This window comes from Citrus clementina, unplaced genomic scaffold (genome assembly GCF_000493195.1).
Source record: "Citrus clementina cultivar Clemenules unplaced genomic scaffold, Citrus_clementina_v1.0 scaffold_3, whole genome shotgun sequence".
NCBI lineage: Eukaryota > Viridiplantae > Streptophyta > Magnoliopsida > Sapindales > Rutaceae > Citrus > Citrus x clementina.
The window spans coordinates 2,900,305-2,923,807 of record NW_006262339.1 but is presented as its reverse complement, the minus strand read 5'-3'; the positions used below and the strand labels follow the sequence as shown (position 1 = coordinate 2,923,807).

The following is a 23,503-nucleotide window of genomic DNA, read 5'->3' as shown; positions in this document are numbered from 1 at the left end:
TCATCGTAGTATGTTACGTAGCTGCAATTAATTATGTTTTTCTTATTTATTTTATTACTAACATCACAAGCAAAGCCTAAAGAACATATTGAAGCTCAGAAGGCAACAAAAATAGAAGACTGGAATTTTAATTTTAGAAATTAAAAACTTTGAAGATATCTGAAGATTTTATTTGAAGACTCATCTAAGAACTTGAAGATGGCTAATCTAACAAATCTCAAAATTGACGCCATTGACATTTTTAATGAAACCTACTTGTCATGGATCCTTGGTGTAGAAATTCACCTTGAGGCACCAACGTCGGCAACACAACCAAGCTTAATAATGACTTATCTACTCAAGAATGTGCCAAGACAATGATCTTCCTTTGTCATCATCTCCATCAATTACTGAAGATAGAATATCTTGCTACAAATTAAAGGACTCACATGTCCTTTGGAGCAACTTCTATGAGAGATATAGCTATTTTAAATCAATAATTCTTCCAAATGCTCGCAGCGATTGGAATTAGCTCTGATTGCAAGACTTCAAATCAGTCCATGATTACAATTCTGTGCTCTATAGAATCACTTCATAGTAAAGGCCATGTGGAGAGAAAATAACCAATGAAGACATGTTAGAGAAGACATTTTTAACATTTCACACTTCATACATGGTTCTGCAACAACAACATTTTTAGAGAAGACGTGTTAGATAAATGCAAGAGACACATAGATTGTCTAGAAATAAGTGATAGATTTAAGGAATATAACTAGATAATCTTCAATTACTGCTTTGTCGTATATCTATTTTAATTAAATTTAGACACAACAAAAGTTCTTTGTAAAGGAACATGGTAGAGCACCAGAGCTATTCATTACTGTTATATATGAGGAAATAGATGCTATTCAAATCCTATAACACCTACAAGTAGGAGGCGAATATGTTTTAAGGAAACTGTGTAATCATCCAAGCCTCGGTTTGCATTTTATTTTTTTCTTATTTATTTTGTTATCTCATTAATGTAATTATTGTAACATCAAGTATATTATCAAGACCTAATTTATAATTTCAGAATGTATTCCTCCTGTACGTATTGTGTATTCCATGTGTTTTCAACAATGAGAAACGGTTTAAATGTGAAACAAAGTTGAGATTATAAGCATGTAAAAAGATTCTGTCTATACAGAAAATTCAGGACTGCCCAATTAGCTGCATTTGGATATTTGTATATATTAGATTTTCTTTAATAATGCTAATGCGAATGTCTCTCATATGGGTTAATCGCATGGGGTAAGTTTCTATTTTCAACAGTCAACACACGAGAAAGGAGATGGGAAATAGAAAAAGATAAAAAGAGTTAATAATGATAAGACTTATTTAATTAGTTTAAAGGGTCAAAAAAAATTAAAGAAAGTTAACAAGTGGCGAAAAAGAAGGTAAAATCAAACAAAGAAAGAAATATGAACTCATTTTTTTGGCCAACAAATTTGAGTTGGCTTTAAACGCCCTTTTTTCCCTGTCGTCCCAGATCGAGTGTTGACGTTGCAAGTCTTGATTTGGACTTCAAAAATCCCCAATCGACATGATATTTTCGTATAAAAGCAAGACCGCAAAGTAACCATTTTTTTTTTTTTTGATAATTTCTTGGGTCAATCATTACTCTCTTATAATTACAATTACCAACATTATTTGGAATCCTCAATTTTTGAATTTTAAGTATTATGTCGATTTATTTTCAAGGACCCCAAATTTTTTTTTTTTTTTTTGTATTTTTATTCTTTTGCACCACTCGAGTTGAGGAGGGTTTCTTTAAGAATTGTCTTATAGAGATATTGACAGTTTATCTCTCAGTAGATTTTTCTTTAATTCTTCTTTTTCTAACACTTCAATGCTTATAAATTTTTATTATTCCTTTCATCCATGGTGTTTTGGAACATTGATGAAAATTTTCATTAATATAATTTATATATTATAATGTCATATTTATTCTTCTTTTTTTTAAATTAATTAACGTCAATGATGAAAGGGACTCAAATAGTGAAAAAAAAAAATCTATGGAAGATGAAATTGTCATATTCTCTCTCTCTCTTTTTTTAACTATTCATCATGATTAAAGTAATTGGTAATCCACTTAATTTATAAAAAACACACACACACACACACACTTATCTTCCTATGGAATTAAGGAAGGTAAAATTAAAATATGATAAACATTCAAGTGTTTAAATTAATGGATGTAACCAGATTTTGAAATTATAAGAGATTCAATTTATTTTGGATAAAAACTACAAAAGGTCACATAATAATTTTCCCTATATATGGTAATCGTTTTTCATCTGCTTTAATATTTGTGCATGTCATATTTTTCACATTTCAATTAAGTCAAGATTAAAAAAAATAAATAAATAAAAGTTTATGGTGGGTTCAAAGAAAGGCAAGAAAAGAACAAAGTGCACAGATTTGGTGTGTTTATTACAGAATCCAAAATCTTAAGTGAGACCATAAAGTTGCATGCTATAATTTACCGAAAACTGTTTGTTAAGTGAATCTTAGTAAATCAAAATGTGAACACCAACCTAAATAATTTTAAAAAATTTCCTTGTTTTGTTTCTTATTCTAATTCTGAACCTTCTCTTTTTCTTCTCTAGCCACTGTTATTTAAACAGTCTAAACATATGGAGAAGGGGAAGCAGGAAAAGCTTAGCTAGCTAGACAAATTAAAGAAAAGAACAAATGACAGGAACTACAAATGACATTATTTCCTCTGAAGTTCTCAAAGATTTGAGAGTTGATATCCCTAGAAAATCTGAAACTGAGAGCAGAAATGGTGATCAGACTGAATTTGATTCTTCATCAAATCAAAAAACTAAGGGCCTTGATCATCCTCAAATTCCAGGATGGTTTGCAGAGCACTGTCCTATATGGCCAGGTCAGTGAGATTGCTTTTTTTTACTTTCATTATTTGTGATGGATCCTTTGATCAGTTTCCATCATCAGCTTTGGAGTTTTTATTTGATTTCTTTTGGCTGGCCTTAAAACTGTGCATTTTAAAAAAAAATTCCTTGATCAACATGAAACCCTTTTGTCAATAAATAGAAGAAACCAACTCTAGCTAGCTAATTAATTAATATCTAACGTAGCTAGGCCTTGTACGTGCATGCTTTAGTCAACTTTTTCGACGCTACAGCTTTATTGGAGCAGAAAGCTTTGTTGAAACAATAGATGTAATATGCACGATCTTCCATATTCTGGTGGTAAACATGAGAAATTGATCGAACTTAAAAGGTCTTTTAGCTTATGAGTCAATCAGAAAAGTCAATATTAATCAAATCATAGATTGGAACGTTTTCTATCCCCCTAATAATTTTTATTGACAAGGTTGGAAGATATGGAAATTAGTGTATATGTTGTTTAAAAGAAAAAGTCTCGCTATACTCTCTGCGTACGTATCCCTCACTATGGCTAATCATATTTATATATAATAAATATACACATGACAAAAATTCAACAAAAAGGAAATACGCATTTGGAGTGGCTAAAATTTTATATTTTTAAAGAGCAGTCCTAGATTTCGATTGGTTTATAAATTTGTTAATTTTTGGATTTCCCATTAATTTGCTATATACCGGCCCGTTCTAAATGTCTTGTAGATATTTTTTCCTTTTTAATTAGATTATTCGTAGAGTACCTTGAGAAGCCAATATTAAAAGCAATAACGTGTGCACAAAGTACCAAGACAATTTCTCATTTCATTCATGACATGCATTGCTGCTGATTGCTTATGCTGCATAAAATCATAAAACAAAGCTGGCAAATTTCAGATTTAAGCAAAAGGTGCATGCCCTAATCATATTCATATGTAGTACCTACACCTAAACTTCTCGAATTTTCAAATGATGATTGTGCATGCCTAGAGATATAATTGTATTTGTTGGCTGCTGGCCAGTATATTTGTACTTGTTGGACATCATACTAACCAACTAATCTATATATATATATATATATATATGATGTGTATCTTGCAGGCCAAGCACACTTCTTAGAGGTAGAAAAAATTATATTCCAAGGAAAGTCGGAATACCAAAATATGATGGTGTTTCAGGTAAACGACATCAATTTACAGGAATACAATAGTATACAGAATATTATTCATTGCTTCTTCTATATAATTTATTGTTTTGTTGTTACAGTCATCATCATATGGCAAGGTTTTTGTTCTTGATGGAGCTCTCCAACTCACAGAGAAGGATGAGTGCGCGTATCAAGAAATGATTACTCACCTTCCCCTTTGCTCAATTCCGAATCCCAAAAAGGTTTCTTTTTTCTTAATCATAGCAGACCATTACAATTACATGTTTCATCGATCAGCTTTTTACTTTTTATCTTTCTGCAGGTGTTGCTTATTGGGGGAGGTGACGGTGGCATCCTACGTGAAATCTCTCGTCATGCTTCTGTAGAGCAGATTCATATATGCGAGATTGACACCATGCTGATCAATGTGAGTCTTATTGATTCTATCATGGAATGTAACTTATTTCCTTTCGGCACCATGCATGCACTAGAGAAAAGTCAACATTAACATTTAAGAAATAACATTTCTAATTAAGAAGTGGTAAGCGGCATATGTATATATATGAATATGACTTTCAAGTCTTACTGAAAATTAATAAAATTGATGCAATGATTTTTAAACATAAAAATATGACAAAATGTTGATATAAACAACTATTCTCTCTCCATTCATGTGAGCGGATTCGTATTCCAAACCTCTTTATTTTTAAAATAAAAAATTTTACCATATCAACTAGATATCAGTTGCTGTTTAAAACTATTCAATTAAATTATTGCTATATATCATGCGTATAGTTGGGCCAGGAAAAGAAAAACAGTGTGACACATCTCAATCGAAAGCTGCAATGAGTTGTGTGTGCTACTGTTAGCAATTAGTAAATAAAAAACATTTTTATGATCTCATATGCACAAACAAAGCAAATAATTTATAAAAGCGAGAAAAATTCGAAGGATAATAAATTTCCTAGCTATAATAATAATAATAATAATAATAATAATAATAATAAATGTAAATATTCCAGGTGTATAAGGAATATTTTCCTGAAATTGCTATTGGATACGAGGACTCTCGTGTAATACTTCATGTCTGCGATGGTACGTAAAATTAATTTCCTTCCTCTTATGATATTGCCATGCATATATACGCTCTACAATATGGGAATAAACCTTTACCTTAATTACCCCATATTATATATATATATATATATATATATATACACGTTGGAAAATTGTCAGGAAGTGAGTATTTGAAGACCGTTCAAAGTGGAACCTTTGATGCGATAATAATCGACGCATTCGACCCCATAAGTAAGAATCTGCTTAATTAATTTGTTGTAAAATAATCGTAAAAGATTATAAAACGTATATGGAATTTGATGAGTGCATGCAGGGCCTGGACACGAGCTGTTTGAAGGTCCATTCTTTGAGTTGGTAGCAAAAGCTCTCCGCCCCGGAGGAGCAATGTGTATCCAAGCGGAGAGCCTGTGGTTTCAGCAATTCAGTGTCCAGCATCTTATTGATGACTGTCATCGAATATTCAAAGGCTCCGCAAGCTATGCTTGGACAACTGTTCCCACATATCCAAGGCGCGCCTCGTTCACTTGCTAATATCTTCTTCCCTTTTTATCAATACGTGCGATTTTATTTTCTTTATTATTCATATTAAATAAAATACTGCAGTGGAGTTATTGGTTTCATGCTTTGCTCTACTGAGTCTGAGGGGCCATCCGTGGACTTCATACATCCTATTAACCCAATTGACCCTGACCAAATTTTTGGTGTTGCAAAAGGGCCCTTGAAATTCTATAACTCAGCAGAGGTACGTAATCAATCTATAGGTGGTCAAATTATATATTTTATATATGTATTATGGAGAATGCTCATAATAAATTAATTTACTGCTATTAATTGTTTCAATTCAGGTACATGCTGCAGCATTTTGTTTGCCAACTTTTGCAAAGAAGCCAGCTCACTCCCACATTCCAAGTACAAGGTCGCAGGTTGATGATAACACAGACAATGAGGGTTGTCATATATAATTACAAATCAGATATACACACACACACACACACACAGAGGATATAGGTGGATTACATGCATTCAAAATTGCATAGGAATTGAATAGAGATGATGTGATGACTAGATGCAGGCAGGCATATAACATGGAGTTAGTTTTGGTTTTGCGTCGCTTTGGATTTTGCATGCAGATCCATACTGCTGCATTATCTCCGTCTGCCATGCCATCTTGCGTCGTGGATGTGATTGGTTCCCAAAATTTGGATTCCAGTATGTGATATTGTTGCACAATACGTCTAGGTTTGGTCATTATGCTTAAAGAAAAATTTGGATCCATACTGCTGCATTTTGCTCAAAGAAAAAGTCACATTTGTTGTCCCCCCGCCCCCCTTTTGTTTTGTATCGATTTGTCTTTCAATTTCGTACAAATTGTCCTTGTTGCCAGTTCATAATTTGACTTTGCGGTTTTAAATTTGTTATGCCATTTTGGTTTTGGCAATCAAGTTTGAATCCCAGTGTAATTCGATTATCAACATTTTCAAGTATTTGCGAACCAAGACCGAAATCCTTGAGCATTTGCAGCAAGCATTTTAGCTACAGATGGCCAAAGGCTAACATTGCCAATGTTGATGACAAGACTTCGAGAATGCTACATATCTCTCCAATCGCAAATGCCTCGATTGCATTTGCATAGATGATAGACTTTGCGCAGCTATCAACCAGAACGATTGCCATGAGAAATCTGCTCAATCCAGAAAGAAAACACATAAATATGGAACCTTTATTTCTCCAATGCATGTATTTTTAATTCTCAACTACAATTGTGAGCACGGACGGCCCTACTAAACGAGGGGAAAAAATCTAGCTCAAATTCTTTTCAATTTACAGATTTTTATTTTGAAAGAAAAAAAAAGTATGCTTTTCGTGAAAATAGCTAACACTAACAGCTAAAGAGGACAATTACAACAGACAACATGCTTCGTGGCATAACCTATAAATCTCCTATCTTAACGAAATAATGCTTATACTGTCATAAGTGGAAGTGCCTCCATGTGGTGATCTTTAGGGTTCATGGACATAATACAAAAAAGGTGCGGGAGAAAGAAATAGATTGCCAGAAACACAAGAACTCCAAGATCAGCCTCTTCTCCAACTGCCGCCTGACGAGGATTCACCCAGAATATCTGGCTAAAACACCATAAGCAATAGAGGCTTGCTATAATCAAAATAAGACTCGCCGAATGATATGATTGATTCCTAGCCGACTTCGCAGGCTTTACTCTGCGCATATACCAAGAGTTCAAAACTTTTAAATATGCTAGTAAGCTCACTATAATCTGAATACAACCAAATGATGGCAATCATCCCAAAGACAAACACCTGTTGATATAAACGAAGCCACCAATCAAGCAAGTGCACAAGACAGCAATTACTACGACAGCATCTGGGTTGATAGGTGCTCGACCCTTCCACCAACCAGTGCTCAATATCCAAACATACATTGACGATTGTCCATTTTCCTGTGATACAATGTTTGATCCATCAATATAACAAACAATAAGATGTGGCACCCAGAGGCACCAAAAGGAGGAAGGGAGTTGCGGGGGTGTTTGCCATTTGGCCTTCCATGAATGCAGCGGTTACTTTTGAATTTGCAGTATTTGGGAGTGAGGCAATCACACAAACCAGAAAATCATAAAGACAATTTGCGCTGTTTCTCTTCTCTGAACAGAGTCTTAAAATTGAGGAATCCTCACACCTATCAGGTCTTAAAAGCCCAATTTAGTCAAAGAATAAAATAAATCCTTTAACAAGATGAATCATGAAGAATGAAGAATTAAAGAAAATTTCAGCCATCTCTAGTAAGTTCCAAATTAAGAGATGCAACTTGTCTGAAATTTTTACCAAAATTGAGAAGCATTGCTGCTGGTATAAAACTTTGTCTTAACTGTTTTTTTGTGGAAACCAAAAAAACAGATTCATACTATGCCCTGATTTTAATTATTCTGAAAATGTACTAAATTGACAATAGCACTGTCACTTGTAAGCAGTGCATCTACTAAGGCAATTCTTTTGGCGTAACTAGTTCATCCAGAATCTTACAGAAAGGGCACGTGCCATCCTCCTAAACCAATGACTGGCACACAGCTTAAAGTTTATCTTGAACATGATTTGTACTCTGAAGTTCACCATATCATTTTCAAAGCCTAGATAAATAGCAGAAGTAGAAGTCTCTCTCTAGCTCTCCAAACATCTACATTGATCACTCAACATGTATATAGGCTTCGACCAGTTTCAATTCTGCTATTCACACGATTCAAAATACATATCTCGCAAAACGATTTACAAACGAACATTTTCAAGCAATAAACAAAATGATTGTGGTCACGCTCAGGGACATACCATATCAATAGAAAGGGGACAAAAATTTAAAAAAAAAAAAAAATTACCTCAAACAAATGGTCAAGGAAAAAGTGAGAAAAAGAGCCGGCGCAGATCAACAAGAAGCATTGCCGCTTTGTAAGGGGTACCTGCATGATACAAACCAACGGGATGAGAATCGCTTGATTGAGTACAACAAAATATATTTCATTGAATAATAAGATCTCATTAAATATTAACAAATACTGCCAAAATGAAACTTCATTGTTGCCAAAAACAGAACCAAATCTCATGAACTTTTAAAAGCCCACCAACCAATATATATCTCTAATTAAAAATTTTGCAAATAAAGCTCCAAAAGAAACAACCCAGATGATCGAAACTCACCCCGGAAACAGAATCAAGAAGGCCTTTAAGGAGTAAAATCCTGGAAAGCAAAGAATAAAGAACACACAACGGGAAGCCAAGAATAAGAACATAATAAAAGGGGTGGTGAATGGCATCGGCTAAAGAGGAGCCGAATGAGGAACCGAAGAAGGAGCCAAGCCATTCGGAGAAGGAGCCTATATCGGGGCCAAAGAAGGCGTTGATTGTATAAGTCAACGTGTGGTGGGGGCTAAATCTGCCATTTGATAGCTTCGTCATGGCCAGCCCCGTACCCATCGCGTACATCATGTGCGGCCCCGGCCCTGGCATCCCTTCCCTTCCCTTGCCTGCAGCAACCTCCGCTATTATTTTATTAAGCTGTTGCTGCTCGCTCCCCTGCCTGCCAGCCTGCCTGCCTTTATTACTGATTCATTTTTTTTTTGGGGTTTTTATTGAAAGAATTAAATAAATAAATGCATGGAAGCTTGGATGTTGATCAAATGATTGGATATATGGTGGTGTGATGTGCGTGTTAGAAGAGAAAGAGAAGAATCTGGGTGTGCAGACGGCGTTCGTTAAGCTTCAGCACAGGGGGGAATCGCCGAGTGTCTGTTGGGTGCGGGCTTTGACTCTGTTTTTAGCTAATAGCTATTCTAGCTGGCGTTCATCAGCATACCAGCAGCTGACTGTAAAATTTTCAGGCACCTGATATTTAATTATTGGAGGCTTTTAACACGGATCGAATTTACTATATTACTTTTCTGCAAATCGTAATTATTGAACTATATTACTTGAACTCTCTGTTCGGTTAATATTAACCTAATTTGAAGTCATTTTCATTTCGAAAAGACTTGGAGCTTTTAACCCCACTGTAAAATTTAGGAATGGTAAATATTCAATTATAGATCCTTCTAAATATAAATTTATAATTATTCATAATAAATATATTTATATTCATATTCAATTTTTAATGTTGGATATAGATATGAATTATATTCATATAAATATGAATATTCATATAAATATGAATATTCATAAATATTTAAAAAATTAAACTTTGTATTTTTAAATTAAAAAATAATATGATAAATTAATAAATTTGTATTTTAAAACTGATTAATAAAATGTTACATCAAGAAAGTTCTTACTTTACCTTTATTTATATTTCCTAAAATCATTAATCTTAAAAGCTAAAGTTACTGCTCTACAGGGGACGAAAAAAGTGAACAAATAAAGGCAAATCGGATACCATCAAACTTGAAATTTCACGATCTACACAATGGTATTGTGTTTGTTGGCAAAAAATAAATGATAGCAGCGGAAACACCACCCAAGACGTTGACGGTAACTCAACAACAAAAAAAAAAAACAAACAGTTTTTTTTTTTTTTAATTTCTAAAATTACATAATTTTTATTTCCATAAGTCTTAACTCTTATATTTTTGTAAACAAAAATATTTTTAATTAAAATTTAAAATATAAATATATTATGAAATGGGATTGTAAAAAGTTTGTTAAAAGAATAGTTTATTTAAGTATTTAATTCAATTCCCATTCAAAATTAAAAATAATTATTTTTTTAATTATTTAGGTAATTTCAATTAAAAAAAAGGTTTATGAGGAATTTTGAGGGGTTTCAAAAGGCTTACTAAGATTTTAAAGGGATGTAAAATTATTTTTCAAAAAAAAATTATTAAGTAATCTTTTACATGCATTGGTATTAAATGTAAGGCTTTTGACACCCCTCAAAATTCCTCATAAAATCTATTTTTAATTGAAATTACCTAAATAACTAACGTAAAACTAGGCAAATTTACTAAGTAATTATTTACTCTTGCAAAAAAAAAAAAGTAACTTTTCTAGTAAATAACCAAAGACAAGTTATTTACTAGGTTATTAGGTAATTTTACTAAGTAATTTATTCACTAAGCAATTTTAATTTTACTTTATAGAATTCAAAAGGGCTGTTACAATGAATATTAAGGATTTAGAAGGCGTGTTAAAAGATCACTCTTAGTGTAATTTGGGCCTTATCTAAAGCAAAAACCAACATAGGTATTGGGCCTTGAGCAAAATCGATCCAACAAAAACAATCCGTTTGGTGCTACATTATTTACCATCTTTTGCTGTTGTTGCAGATGAAGTTTGCGCCGAAGGCACCGAGAGAAATTGCAAATGGTTAATTCTCTCTGCAAAGCTCTGATTATTCAAGAGTTATATGCATTATGTGTACATAAATTACATCGTGATGAATCCTCTTCAGAAAATAATGATGAGAATTATCAAAAAATTTCCACAGAATCTCGTCAATATCAAGATTAACGTTACGAATAAATTTTGTTTAAAAAAAAAAAATTGACATACTAGTTAGTACACTAACTAGATACAATAATATTAAGACTTTGTTTAGTATTGAAGTGTTGCAATTTTTCTAAACTATAGTTGATAAAGTGTGGTAAATATGATTTTTTTTTTAAATGTTATAATTTTTATCATACAACCATAGGATAAAACTAAAGATAGGCAACGGATTGGTTCGGTTTAATATCGGCCGAACTAAAAGTTACAATTCCGTTAAAAATTACAGTTCTGCTCAGTATTGAATTTTTAAGAATTGAAATAAAAACAAAATGACCCAATCCAAAATGCAAATTTTCGATTTGGATATTCACATGTCTATAAATTTTTTTATTTTCTTATAAAATTTAATATTTTTTTTTATTTTTTCTTATGTCTTCTTGAATCACACCACGTGGCATTATTTTAATATAAAAAATATAAATGATTTTTTGTGGTCCAATTCCAGTTTTGATAATTTTAACTGAAATTTTTGGTTCGGTTTCAATATTATTTTCTTTTTCACTTTTTTACTGCAAAAATACCGAATCGAATCGATTTCTTAAAGAACTGGTTCCATTTTGCTCACACCTAGATAATACTAACTTAGCTTCTAATTAAAGTTGTTTATGAAGTTCTTTAAAGCGATAACTTTTAAAATATGACAGTCCAATCACAGTCCGATGATAAACCAAAATCTTTTCTTTCTTTTTTTTAATAGCACCTCAACCACTTTTGAAAGTTACTTTTACCATTATATAAAAAAGAAAATAAGAAAAAAGAGAAAATCACACACACTTACTGCCGCAGTGCCACCTGGGCCATTTGAAATTGTAATTTTGGAACCTAAGGTCATGTAGGACAAAGTGTGGGATTAGACTAATTATTTGGATATCATGTTTGGCAAACACACTTGGATTAGATTAAGTGGACTAAATTCAAATTTAGTCCTACAATTATAGGATTAGTTATCCTCATTTTTTCATGGGTTTAAGGAGGATTGGACTAAACAATGTTTGTCTTCTTATGATTTATTTTTATTTATTTATTTATGTATTGTTATTATTTATCTATTTATTTTTATTCATGGTTCCATAAAAATTAAGTAATTTATTTTTTTATTTTACCTATGACATCTTCTTTCATTTATTTATTTGTATTAATATTTAATGTTAAATAATTAATTAATAGTTTATTATATGTATTAACAAAATTATTATTAAGAAACATCCCATTTATCATTTGAATATTATGTAATTTTGATAAATAATTTATTTTATATTTAATTATTTTAATAATATTTTATTTACTAGGAAAAATATATCATATATGAAAACATAAAATTTAAGTAAATTTAATTATTCTAATTAAATACTATTTAATTTCACTTGTATTTTATTTGACATAGTCTAATTTAATATTAATCTTGTATTATATCAAATATAAGACAACATTATAAATAATTTAGACTAATCTAATCTAATTTAATCCAATTCAATTCTTATAATTAATCTAATTTAATCCTGCATGCCAAATCGTAGCCTAAAGGTTAAAGACTCATGACGCGTACGCGCGCGCGCGCGCGCCGTATCCGTTTTTCCCGAAGTGAAATAAGAAGAGGGAATGAATATTAGGATAAGAGACTGGAACATTCTTATTTGTCTGGAAGCGGGACCCAACGGGTTTCAACACATGATTATTATTGGTCTTTTAACGGATAAGGACTCGACGGCCCTGGGCCCCATTTGACACCTCCCCTCCACACGCCTTTGATTGATGTTAAGAACATGAAGATCACACCCTGTTTACGACACCCCTCCGTGGAACACGGCTACCGGATAACGCGGGTCCCGCACCCTCTTCGAGCAAATAATAAATTATTCTATTTTTTAATATATTTTTTTTCTATATTCTTTCATTGGTATTAACCTCTAATCCATTTAGCTAGGTTTGGTTCCAAATGAAATTAAATAAAGCACGTTCTTTTTCATTTGGGTTCACTTGTGAGGGTTACTTGTGATTAGGCAAATGATCAACTATATATATATATATATATATATATATATATATATATATTGACATGGCTAGTATTAATTTGCAACGAGCTTCGCATGAATAACTAAATATGAATAACGTGGGAGGTGGGACTCATAATTATTTTATTTTAATATTACATCAATTATTTTTTTACTTTATGACAGCACAATTGGAATATCTTATTCCAATATTTCAAAACAAAATTTAAAATATGACTCTCCTTATATGCGAAAAAAAAAACTCAAATCCTTAAAAAATAAAAGGTTATTTATCATGTTACTATTGATCATTGTCATCAAATTAGCGGTATTAATATGAGAAAACCTTGTCTTAAGATAAAATCATACACAAATTGAGTAAAAATGTTGATATGTTTTATCAAAATTTAATTTTGAATTTATCACATATTATTTGTTCTTAAAAGTATATTTATTCCTATCACATAAAATAAAGTTTATATTTTAAAAAAAATGTCATTATGCATCTAACCTCTTATGATAAATATGTATTATATTATTGATTGCAGTTGTGGAGCAATTGTTGTACCGTACCTCTACTTTTATATTTATGTCTTAAAAAATATCAAATTTCATCGAACACTTTACACTTATTTTTATTTACAATTATTTTATACATATTAAATATTTTTATATCTAAATCTTTGGCTAGTATTAATGCATTTTATGAATTCAATTGTTGTTGTTTATTTTTAGAATTCTAATACTTTATTTATAAAGAAAAACGATAAATTACTTATGTAGTAGTGTTGGAGTAAAATTTTAAATACAAATATAGAAGAATAAATCCAAATCGAAAATAAAAAATTGCCACAAGCCAGATAGTTTAGTCAATTAGATTACATTATGAATAGATTTATAATTTTACATTGCTTACACTGAAGATGTAATCTTCAATTTCTATATATTTTCTTTACTATTTCTTGAAGCTTAGTATATTAAAATAAATTAAAAAATAATAATTAAACATATAGTATACATAACATTAAAACAAATAGTATTATTTATGCGGAACATTAAATTAATAGCAACCACATGAGATACTTATAAGGGTGTTGAATTAAATAATAGAATAAAATAAGAGTACAAAAGGATATCTCCTCATACGTATTAATATTTAATGAATTTAAAGAAAACATGCCTTAGTACTCATAAAAGAATTATAAATAAATAAAGAGTGAAAATTGCTAATTTGAATTTTAACCATCTATCTAAATAGAAACTATCATAATACTTGTTAATAATTTATGAACGAGGAGAGTATAAGTGCTCAATGAAATTTGACATTTGTTATGATATGAACAACAAAAGCGGATACGGTACAACCCTTACATCACAGCGCAGCCAGATCCTAATATTTACTTGGTACTATTGTTAAAACACTACATTACAAATTTACTCGAATCCACAGTATGTTGGTCGAGATATTTTGGTTCGAAATAGACCAGTTTACATACATTGGTCCCCCCCGGCTGTGTGGCCAAGCAAATTAAGACAAGCGTCGGTCTTAGATTATCATTGTTCCTCTTCCGTGTGAAAAGTTCGTACGAGATTGTGGCTGGTGGTGGGGATGCTCTGGATAAGGATTTTTCCTTTTTCCCTTTAAAAAAAAAAAGAAAAAAAGATCTTTTATTTTTATTTTTTCTTGAGGATGGAAGGAGCTGGGTGGGCATTCATTTCAAGATCCCTGTCTGAGTACTAGATTTTATCCGCATCGTATTCCGACCCACTTAATCAACCTTCTATTGTATTGTATTTACATCTCTGCCATCCATTCTTCCTGCTCGGGCTCGGTTGGTTTTGTCAATCCATGTTTCTAATCCTCTTCATCTTTGGATTATATTCTCCTTTGGTGGTTCGTAGAAAAATGCGTTGATTAATTATTAAAATTTCTGTATTCATTAATTTAAAATATATGATGTTTACATTAATTAGTCATTATTTTCAAAACATATGATGTCTATAGTAATTAAAATTTAGTAAAATCATTTCAATGAAAGTATATTTTGATTTAATATCATGATTAAAAATTGTCAGATTTTAGAATCTGTCATATGCCACTTAAATTTTTTTAAAAAAAAATTGATTACAGAAGAAAAATAAATATACATATTAAGAAGTACATTTTAATTAAGAAAAGTAGATGAGGGATTTTAAATAAAAAATTTTTAATATTAAAATTAGGACTAAAATCTCATCCAACAAATAAAGTAAAAAATGTAACATTTAATATCATTAATTTATTCACTTTTTTTATCATTAGATTCAATGTGATTAAAGATTGAGAATTTGTGTATTTAAGTGAAGAGACCAATGTAAAATTAAAGTCTAACTCTAATAATAAAAAACAATATTTTTAAAGCTCAGGTCTTGGGTTTGGCTCGAGCTGCATTAGGTATTGAATTGATAATATTATTAAATAGATGATACAAAATTATTTGATAATTTCACTTTATCTATTATCTCTTATAAAATAAATTAATAAAGTGTGTAAATTTTTTTATCTAAATAGTTAAAAAATTATCATTAATCATTTGTTGAATAAAAAGTAAATTTTATATTGCATTTAGAAGGTAACCGGTTTCTTTGAATTTTTAATTCTTTTTACAAATCTAAATTAAAATATCGCTGGGGATAAGCATTGAGTTGAGGATGACGCATGATGGTGATGCAAGCGAGTGCCTTGAAATTTGACATGACGCCAACTATAGACCAAACACAGGAATTGGCTTTTCATTTCTTTTCTTTCCTTTTTTGAACTTTATCCCTTCATATTTTTAACATGGCGCAAACTTGAGGAAATGGGGCAGTCTCGTAAATAACGGCCTGGAAACATGGGGGAATGGGAAAAGGAAATAAATGGTCGTCTTATCCAAAAATGATGGTTGATGGGTGCCAGATCAATTAGCGTGGTCGAGCAGCCGCATGCACTGTCGGCTCCCCTTTTTTTTTTTTTACAGTTACTACCCCCACATTTAATATTTATTATTATTCGAATCTCAGTTTAATACACGATATTACTTTCCACTCAACTGCCCCTCCCTTTTGCTCCCTTTGCCTTGGCCTCGGGCGTTAAAGTAAGTACCTGTCTGTTGCATTTCGCCGCTCCCCCAGCTGTTACGAGTTGATTTACAGCTCATGCTACCCCTACATCATCTTAAAAGAAAATATCAAATATGCAAGTTCCAATAGAGGATAAGGCGAAAGTGTTATTACATTTGTCTCGTATTTTATTTACATTGATGACTTTAGAAAATAAAAATAAAATAAAATAAAGTAATTTATTATCTTTATCAATAATGTTGTTGTTTGTACAGCAAAATAATTGATACGTACAACCTTATTTTTGTTAATTTCAAGTGCATCGGCTTATTCATTTTATGATAGACCCAAATGGGTATTTTGAATTTTTTTCTTCGGTTTCTTAAATATTGCCCACCTTTGTTTAAATTATAGATAATATCGTGGTCTGTTAATATAATAACGATATCATGAAATCTTTAATGGGTACAACGATTTGGAAAAATCACGAGAGGCAAACTCATTGATTGTTATGTTTATATTAATAAAATATATAATTTTTTTCCCATGCACTACGATTATTATTATGATTACCAAAGTAGGCCAAGTCTATGTTTATCCGCATGGAGTGGATTTTTTCTTTTCATTACTTATTTTTTAAAATAGTGCGGTCAACTTTATTTTATTACCAAAAATAATAATACGTAACAATATAATTTGGGGTATTGATGGATAATATTAATTATTAAGAAAACGGAAGACTTCTTTTTGCTACCTAAACAATTAGGCCCCATACACACCCTTATCGAATCTTGGCTTGGCTTGATACAAATAGCAAGATTGCGATCTACGTAACCATTTTAAAAAATTGACCATTTTGGAAAGGAATCGAATTTAAGTGGGATAATAATTAAGGTTAAAATTACGGTTTTGTAGGGAAATCAGAGGGGGGGTTGGTTAAAGTATAAGTTAACAAGGGAGGGGTGTTTAGGGAAATTCAGAAGTCCGTAAGATTATAACGTAAGACCAACGAGACTTTGCAAATCTACCTGTACAAAACAGAGACTGTGTTGTGTGTTCGTTCTTTCTCTTTCTTCTTTCTTTATTGACTTTTTATATTCTACGTTTAATCTTCTTACAGCTTCTTTTGTTGAATGAGCAAGCACCCAGCACCCAACACCAAACACCAAACCAAACGGAACCTTAAAAAAAAGAAAAAAAAAATTGATTTCTTTCTTTTTCACTTTTTATTGTTGGTTTAGTCGGTTTCAGAACCCCATTAAACTCCACAATAATCTCACCAGTTTTGAACCTAACTTACTTACTGTACATGTACAAATTCTTTTGCTTCATGTTTATCCTGTAAGTCTTTTCACATGGGTTTCTTTCTTTCATTTTCTTCTTTCTTCTTCTTGGTTATTGTTTCTACGAGTACATTTGGTTGGTGGGAAAGTGTGGGAAATGAGTGATGGCCTAATGGGCATTTTCAGTTTCTGAAAATTTGAGTTTTCTCAGCAGCCAGACGCAGTTCTATAGTATTTATGACATTTTTGATGTTTTGGCAGAGAAAAATCCTCTGAGACTTATCAAATAGCTCGGTATAAGGTCAGTTGCTGGATCATTTTTCGTTTTTGGTTTGGTATCAGTTAGAATTCTTTCAGGTAACGTTTTTGTTTTTTATTATTTAACTCTCTATTTCTCTCTTTGCCTTTCATTTCTATTATGCATGTTTATTTATTTTATGAATGTGCGTGTATATGTATATATGCTGGAAATTGGAAACTTAAGATCCGGGGCCTGATATGTACTTGAACTCTTTTGCGTATTCAAGTTGCTTCCTTTCTGTAGAGTTATGGGTAATTGAGCATCTCTTTCTTTTTAGAATATTTGGTAATTGGCATTATCTTTTCAAGCTGAGCTTTGTAACGAATAGAAGTTTAATAAGCACCAGCCTCTGTACGACTCCCATTTTTTTATTTTGTTTTTTAAATAATGCTCATGTTTTTGTAAACAGCATCAAACTTTTTTTTTTTAAAGTTATATATAATATCTGTAAGTTCATTTTATTCATACTGTATTGCAAGTCCTTAACTCATCTTGTGCTTCTAAGGTGATGAAGCAGTTGATGAGTCATTAAAATCATAATTCATGACTGTATGTAGCCTATTGACCTCGAGTGACTGTTTCGAGACGGCTTCTTTTAATCTGCATTCTCTGATAGAAATTTCTTGGGATGGACAGAATGTGTTACACAAACATACATTATGTGACATAATTATATTGTTCCTGATAATTTATCGGCACACTGACTGATACAAACAAATATTTCTTGACGAATTTGGAAAAATAAAGTAAAATGAATGAATTAATGATGATGATATAATGTTCTCTGCTAGAATTTGCTTATTTGGTATGCTGAGTTAGGATTTCACATATTGTGCAAGGTAAAAATGCAACCGACAAATAGCCATGTGGACCTGAGTTTTGCTTTAAAGAAGTTCTTCGTTGTTAATTTAATTATTAGTTTACATATTAGTAGACTTGAAAATAAAGCAACTGATTTTGCTGAAGCCAATGAAGTTTGCTGAAAAATATTTAGAGAGAAAATTGCTTTGGTGTGTAAATATTTTCATTTTAAAATTTTAATTGTTAACGGTTATAAGAGTGAAACACGTGTTCTTTCACATTCAATTTGTTAATATAATAATTTCATGCTGTCTGTATTAAGAAGCCAGATAATGCGGTTTAATGACTTTGTTGGAAGTGAATGATATGAATGGGATGCATGGGAAAGCATAGGTTGTATTGATAAATATAACAATGATTACCTTAAAAGAACCTTTGTTTTATTCGACTGTCTCTTGAGGGTTTTGCGTATAAAAAGGCCATGAATGTTAAAATTCAATACAGCCGAAACTAAGGCATGCTTCTGAGGCAACAGTGTTAGGTGTGTATGTACATGCTTTCATGCTTGTTTCATATGTTTCTTTTATCTTTATCATTCATTTATATTCCATCTTTTGTGACTTTGTCTAACCCATTCGTTTATAGATCAGCATTATCAACAATTGTCTATTTTTACACTGCTCATATAAATTCCTGTCATGGTATTGAGTTGAAAATAGATGCTAGATCATTATTTGTCTCGGGGGTTGGGGGTGGGGTGGTTCCCTCTTTCTGGTCCCTTTCGCTAAACAGGAGCCAAGAGTAAAATAAGAGAACTTCTATATTATGACATTTTGGTGCTGTGGATAGTACGTTTATCCTGGTTAATCTCTTCAATTTGAGGTATCTTTTGATTATCTGCCTGCTGTTCATGCTGAACTAATCTTTCTAGCTTGTTCGATTAGTTATTTAATTTACAATTGATATGTTCCCGGGTGTCTATTTTCCGATTATCTTTTGGAACTTCGATCCTTTAAAGTAAATTTAGTTTATTATATAAAACTTGTTAGTGCTTGTCCTTTTTTAAGTTAGTTTCACCTGGGGTTTACTAAATATCAATGGCAGTTGGGCATATCATGTTCTTCCCACAGTGTTTTTGAACCTTGCTCTTTCCTTTTCCTATTTCTGAACATGCATTTGATTGCAGGCTTCTCTGCCAAAGAGGGACCTGCATTCATGACATTAAGGTACTTTAGTAATGAGGCTAGTCTGCTTTTAATGAGTTGCTTGTTGAGCATCTTCATGGAAAAAGCTCCAGATAATTATGGATTTAGGGAAAATAAATATATTGTTTGTCTAAATGTTGGTATTATAATTTTATTGGCTTTTAATACGTCCTTTTAATTTGAGTACATAATTGATCATTGTTGCACAAAAACTGAAAGTTATTCTCGTCCTTGATGATTAACTATACATGTGTGCTTTTGTATCGTCATCTAATTCTTGTGCTTTGAGAATCAGCATTAACCTGCACAAGTATAATTGTCTACTGCTGCAGGAACTCGGTTATTTGTTCTCAGATAGCTCCTGGAAGGTCTTTTAGGCAGGAACGAGTATTTCTTATACTTGACTTTGTTCTAAATCTGAAATAAGAACGGATAACACTGGCAATCATGTTGTCAAGATCTTGCATAAACTTGGTCGACTTGGCATCTGCTGATATGATGTATTTCCCTCAAACTCCTAGGGCACTTCCGAGAGCAATGACTGTCCAAGGAGTTATTCCTGAGGCGGATGGCAATGAAAGCAATGATGAAAATTCAGATTCTCCCTCCTACAGACACCACAAAAAGAAGATTATAGTGGCAAATTTTCTCCCCCTGCATGCTCAGAAGAATTTAGAATCTGGAAATTGGTGTTTTAGTTTTGATGATGATTCACTTTTACTTCAGATGAAGGATGGTTTCTCATCAGATACTGATGTTTTCTATGTTGGGTCTCTGAAGGTTGATGTAGATACAACTGAGCAAGAAGAAGTTGCCCAGAAACTTCTTGATGAATTTAATTGTGTGCCTACATTTCTTTCCTCTGACCTTCAGAAGAAGTTCTATCACGGATTCTGTAAACAATATCTGTGGCCGCTTTTCCATTACATGCTTCCTATTTGCCCAGACTATGGTTTTCGCTTTGACAGATTGCTGTGGCGGGCATATGTTTCTGCTAATAAGGTATTTGCAGATAAGATTATGGAGGTCATAAATCCTGAAGAGGATTATGTATGGATTCATGATTACCACCTTATGGTTCTCCCTACATTCTTGAGGAGGCGGTTTCATCGAGTGAAGCTGGGATTCTTCCTCCACAGCCCATTTCCTTCGTCAGAAATCTACCGTACTCTACCTGTTAGAAATGAAATTCTGAAAGCACTTCTAAATGCAGATTTAATTGGTTTTCATACATTTGATTATGCTCGCCACTTTCTGTCTTGTTGCAGTAGGATGCTGGGCCTGGATTATGAATCCAAGCGCGGTTATATTGGACTTGAGTATTTTGGTCGCACAATATATGTTAAAATCTTGCATGTGGGAATTCATATGGGTAGACTTGAATCTGCTCTGAATCATCCCTCCTCTTCTATCAAGGTTAAAGAAATTAGAGAGCAATTCAAGGGGAAAAAGGTTATTGTTGGTGTTGATGATATGGACATATTTAAAGGTATCAGTTTAAAATTACTGGCCATGGAACAGCTATTGAAGGTGCATCCTGAGTTGCAGGGCAAACTGGTGCTGGTTCAAATTGTAAATCCTGCAAGGAGTACAGGAAAAGATGTTCAGGATGCAAAATTGGAGACATATACGATTACTAAAAGGATCAATGAAACATATGGTGTTCCGGGCTATGAACCTGTAATCCTGATTGACAGACCTGTACCTCTTCATGAGAAGACTGCTTACTATGCTTTGGCAGAGTGTTGTATTGTTAATGCAGTGCGAGATGGGATGAACCTAATGCCATACAAATACACTGTCTGTAGACAAGGGACTCCAAAAATGGATGAAGCTATGGAACTGGCATCAGGGTGTCCACGTACTAGTATGCTTGTCATTTCCGAGTTTATTGGTTGCTCACCATCCTTAAGTGGTGCAATTAGGGTCAATCCCTGGGACATTGATGCCGTAGCTGATGCACTACATGACGCTATCACCATGTCTGATGTAGAGAAGCAGCTGCGGCATGAGAAACATTATCGATATATTTGCTCTCATGACGTGGCTTATTGGGCCCATAGTTTTATGCAGGATTTGGAGCGAGCATGTAGAGATCACTACAGTAAACGTTGTTGGGGCATTGGCTTTGGTTTGAGTGTCAGAATATTGTCCCTTTCTCCAAATTTTAGGAAGCTCTCTGTTGATCGAATTGTTGATGCATATAAGAGGACATCTAGAAGGGCAATATTTTTGGATTATGATGGAACAGTGGTACCCCACCATGCTCTCATCAAAAAACCAAGTCGTGATGTCATCTATGTTCTGAGGGAGCTTTGTGGTGACAGTAATAACACTACATTTATTGTTAGTGGCAGGGGAAAAGTCTCTCTAGGTGAGTGGCTTGCTCCATGTGAGAATCTAGGGATAGCAGCAGAGCATGGTTACTACCTAAGGTACATTCTTATTTTGTAACTGATATCTAGCTTCAGGATATAACTACTACTATGAAAGACCCCCTTTTTTTCGTCTTTCTTTTCATTTGTAAATGACTCACTTTCCTGGTTCAAATAGAAATGCTTTACTTTATTAATAGATTGCTTTATTTTTATTGAAAGGATGTTAAACTTTTATCTGTGCAAATTGGGTGTCTTTATTTTAAGTAGTTGATTTCAATAATGTACCCACAATTGCTATTAACTTCTTTTAATATTACTGGTTTTGACTTTGCTGCAGGTGGACTAAGAAATCTGAATGGGAAACCAGTACTGTAGCTGCAGATTTTGAGTGGAAAAGAATTACAGAACCTGTGATGAAATTGTATACTGAGGCAACTGATGGCTCCTATATAGAAAAGAAGGAGACTGCCTTGGTGTGGCACTATCAAGATGCTGCCCCTGGTTTTGGATCATGCCAGGCCAAGGAGCTGTTAGATCATCTCGAAAGTGTCCTTGCCAATGAGCCTGTTGTTGTTAAGAGGGGCTATAATATAGTGGAAGTGAAGCTGCAGGTATATATGTGTTTCTTTTAATCTGTTTTTTCGATTTCAGCCCGAAGGTCTAATGTCAGCTCTGCTGCCAAATTTGCAGGGAGTTACTAAAGGGTTGGTCGCAGAGAAAGTTCTTTCCACAATGATCAGTGATGGGAAACTACCTGATTTTGTATTGTGCGTTGGGGATGATAGGTCTGACGAAGACATGTTTGAAAGCATTTCACAGGCAACTTATGGTTCATCACTCCCTATTGCTCCGGAGATTTTTGCTTGCACAGTTGGGCAAAAGCCAAGCAAAGCCAGGTACTACCTAGATGATGAAGAGGATGTTTTGGCACTACTTAAAGGGTTGGCAGCTGCTTCCAAATAAATGACATTTAAATTTCGAAACGCAAAGTCAGGGTGGAAATAGGATGCTGACACAACGATTCTTTCCTGTCAAGACACAAGTGGGGGCCTCTCGGGAAGTTGGTTCTTGATACTAACTTTGTTCATTGCATGGTTGGATCTCTCGGATGGATTGAAGGCGTGGAATGTTTCTTTCATTTTTGTAAGATGGGTTGGTAAATGTAGTTTTAGTGCACAGGGGATAAATTAATCTCAGTTAATAGATCCAGGCTTGTATACATTTTACCAGTTTCCTTTCCTTAATATATGTGAAAAGCATTTGGAAAATGTTACTGTTTTGGTTA

At 32.8% G+C, this 23,503-nt stretch overlaps 3 protein-coding genes across 9 annotated transcripts; 2 read left to right on the top strand and 1 right to left on the bottom strand.

The window, feature by feature from the left end:
• The first annotated feature begins 2,715 nt into the window (after positions 1-2,715).
• LOC18047724 (spermidine synthase 1) lies at positions 2,716-19,854 on the top strand. The gene is made up of 11 exons (XM_024189092.1): positions 2,716-2,911; positions 4,008-4,084; positions 4,173-4,295; positions 4,376-4,480; positions 5,076-5,152; positions 5,294-5,361; positions 5,444-5,639; positions 5,734-5,872; positions 5,976-6,016; positions 12,150-12,168; positions 19,822-19,854. Exons 1-11 carry the CDS (start codon positions 2,716-2,718, stop codon positions 19,852-19,854), a joined length of 1,074 nt encoding a protein of 357 aa, XP_024044860.1.
• Positions 6,841-9,522, bottom strand: LOC18047723. Of its 3 annotated transcripts, none has more exons than XR_002906782.1 (4): positions 8,839-9,522; positions 8,520-8,600; positions 7,450-7,837; positions 6,841-7,350 (listed from the first exon to the last, which is right to left on the bottom strand). XR_002906782.1 is itself a non-coding variant. In XM_006439718.2 (4 exons), the coding sequence occupies exons 1-4, from the start codon at positions 9,145-9,147 to the stop codon at positions 7,092-7,094; spliced, it is 789 nt and encodes a 262-aa protein (XP_006439781.1). In that variant the 5' UTR covers positions 9,148-9,522; the 3' UTR covers positions 6,841-7,091. The 3 variants fall into 3 exon arrangements, 1 of the variants encoding a protein (XP_006439781.1); XR_002906781.1 differs by having other exon boundaries at positions 7,450-7,828; XM_006439718.2 differs by having other exon boundaries at positions 7,450-7,589.
• LOC18047722 (probable alpha,alpha-trehalose-phosphate synthase [UDP-forming] 9) lies at positions 17,295-23,486 on the top strand. 5 transcript variants are annotated; one of them, XM_024189678.1, is made up of 6 exons: positions 17,295-17,591; positions 17,795-17,834; positions 19,822-19,861; positions 20,173-22,275; positions 22,556-22,829; positions 22,909-23,486. In XM_024189678.1, exons 4-6 carry the CDS (start codon positions 20,288-20,290, stop codon positions 23,179-23,181), a joined length of 2,535 nt encoding a protein of 844 aa, XP_024045446.1. In that variant the 5' UTR covers positions 17,295-17,591; positions 17,795-17,834; positions 19,822-19,861; positions 20,173-20,287; the 3' UTR covers positions 23,182-23,486. The 5 variants fall into 5 exon arrangements, with proteins under 5 accessions (XP_024045446.1, XP_024045445.1, XP_024045444.1 ...); XM_024189677.1 differs by lacking the exon at positions 19,822-19,861; XM_024189676.1 differs by lacking the exon at positions 19,822-19,861 and having other exon boundaries at positions 17,795-17,890.
• The last annotated feature ends 17 nt before the right edge of the window (positions 23,487-23,503 follow it).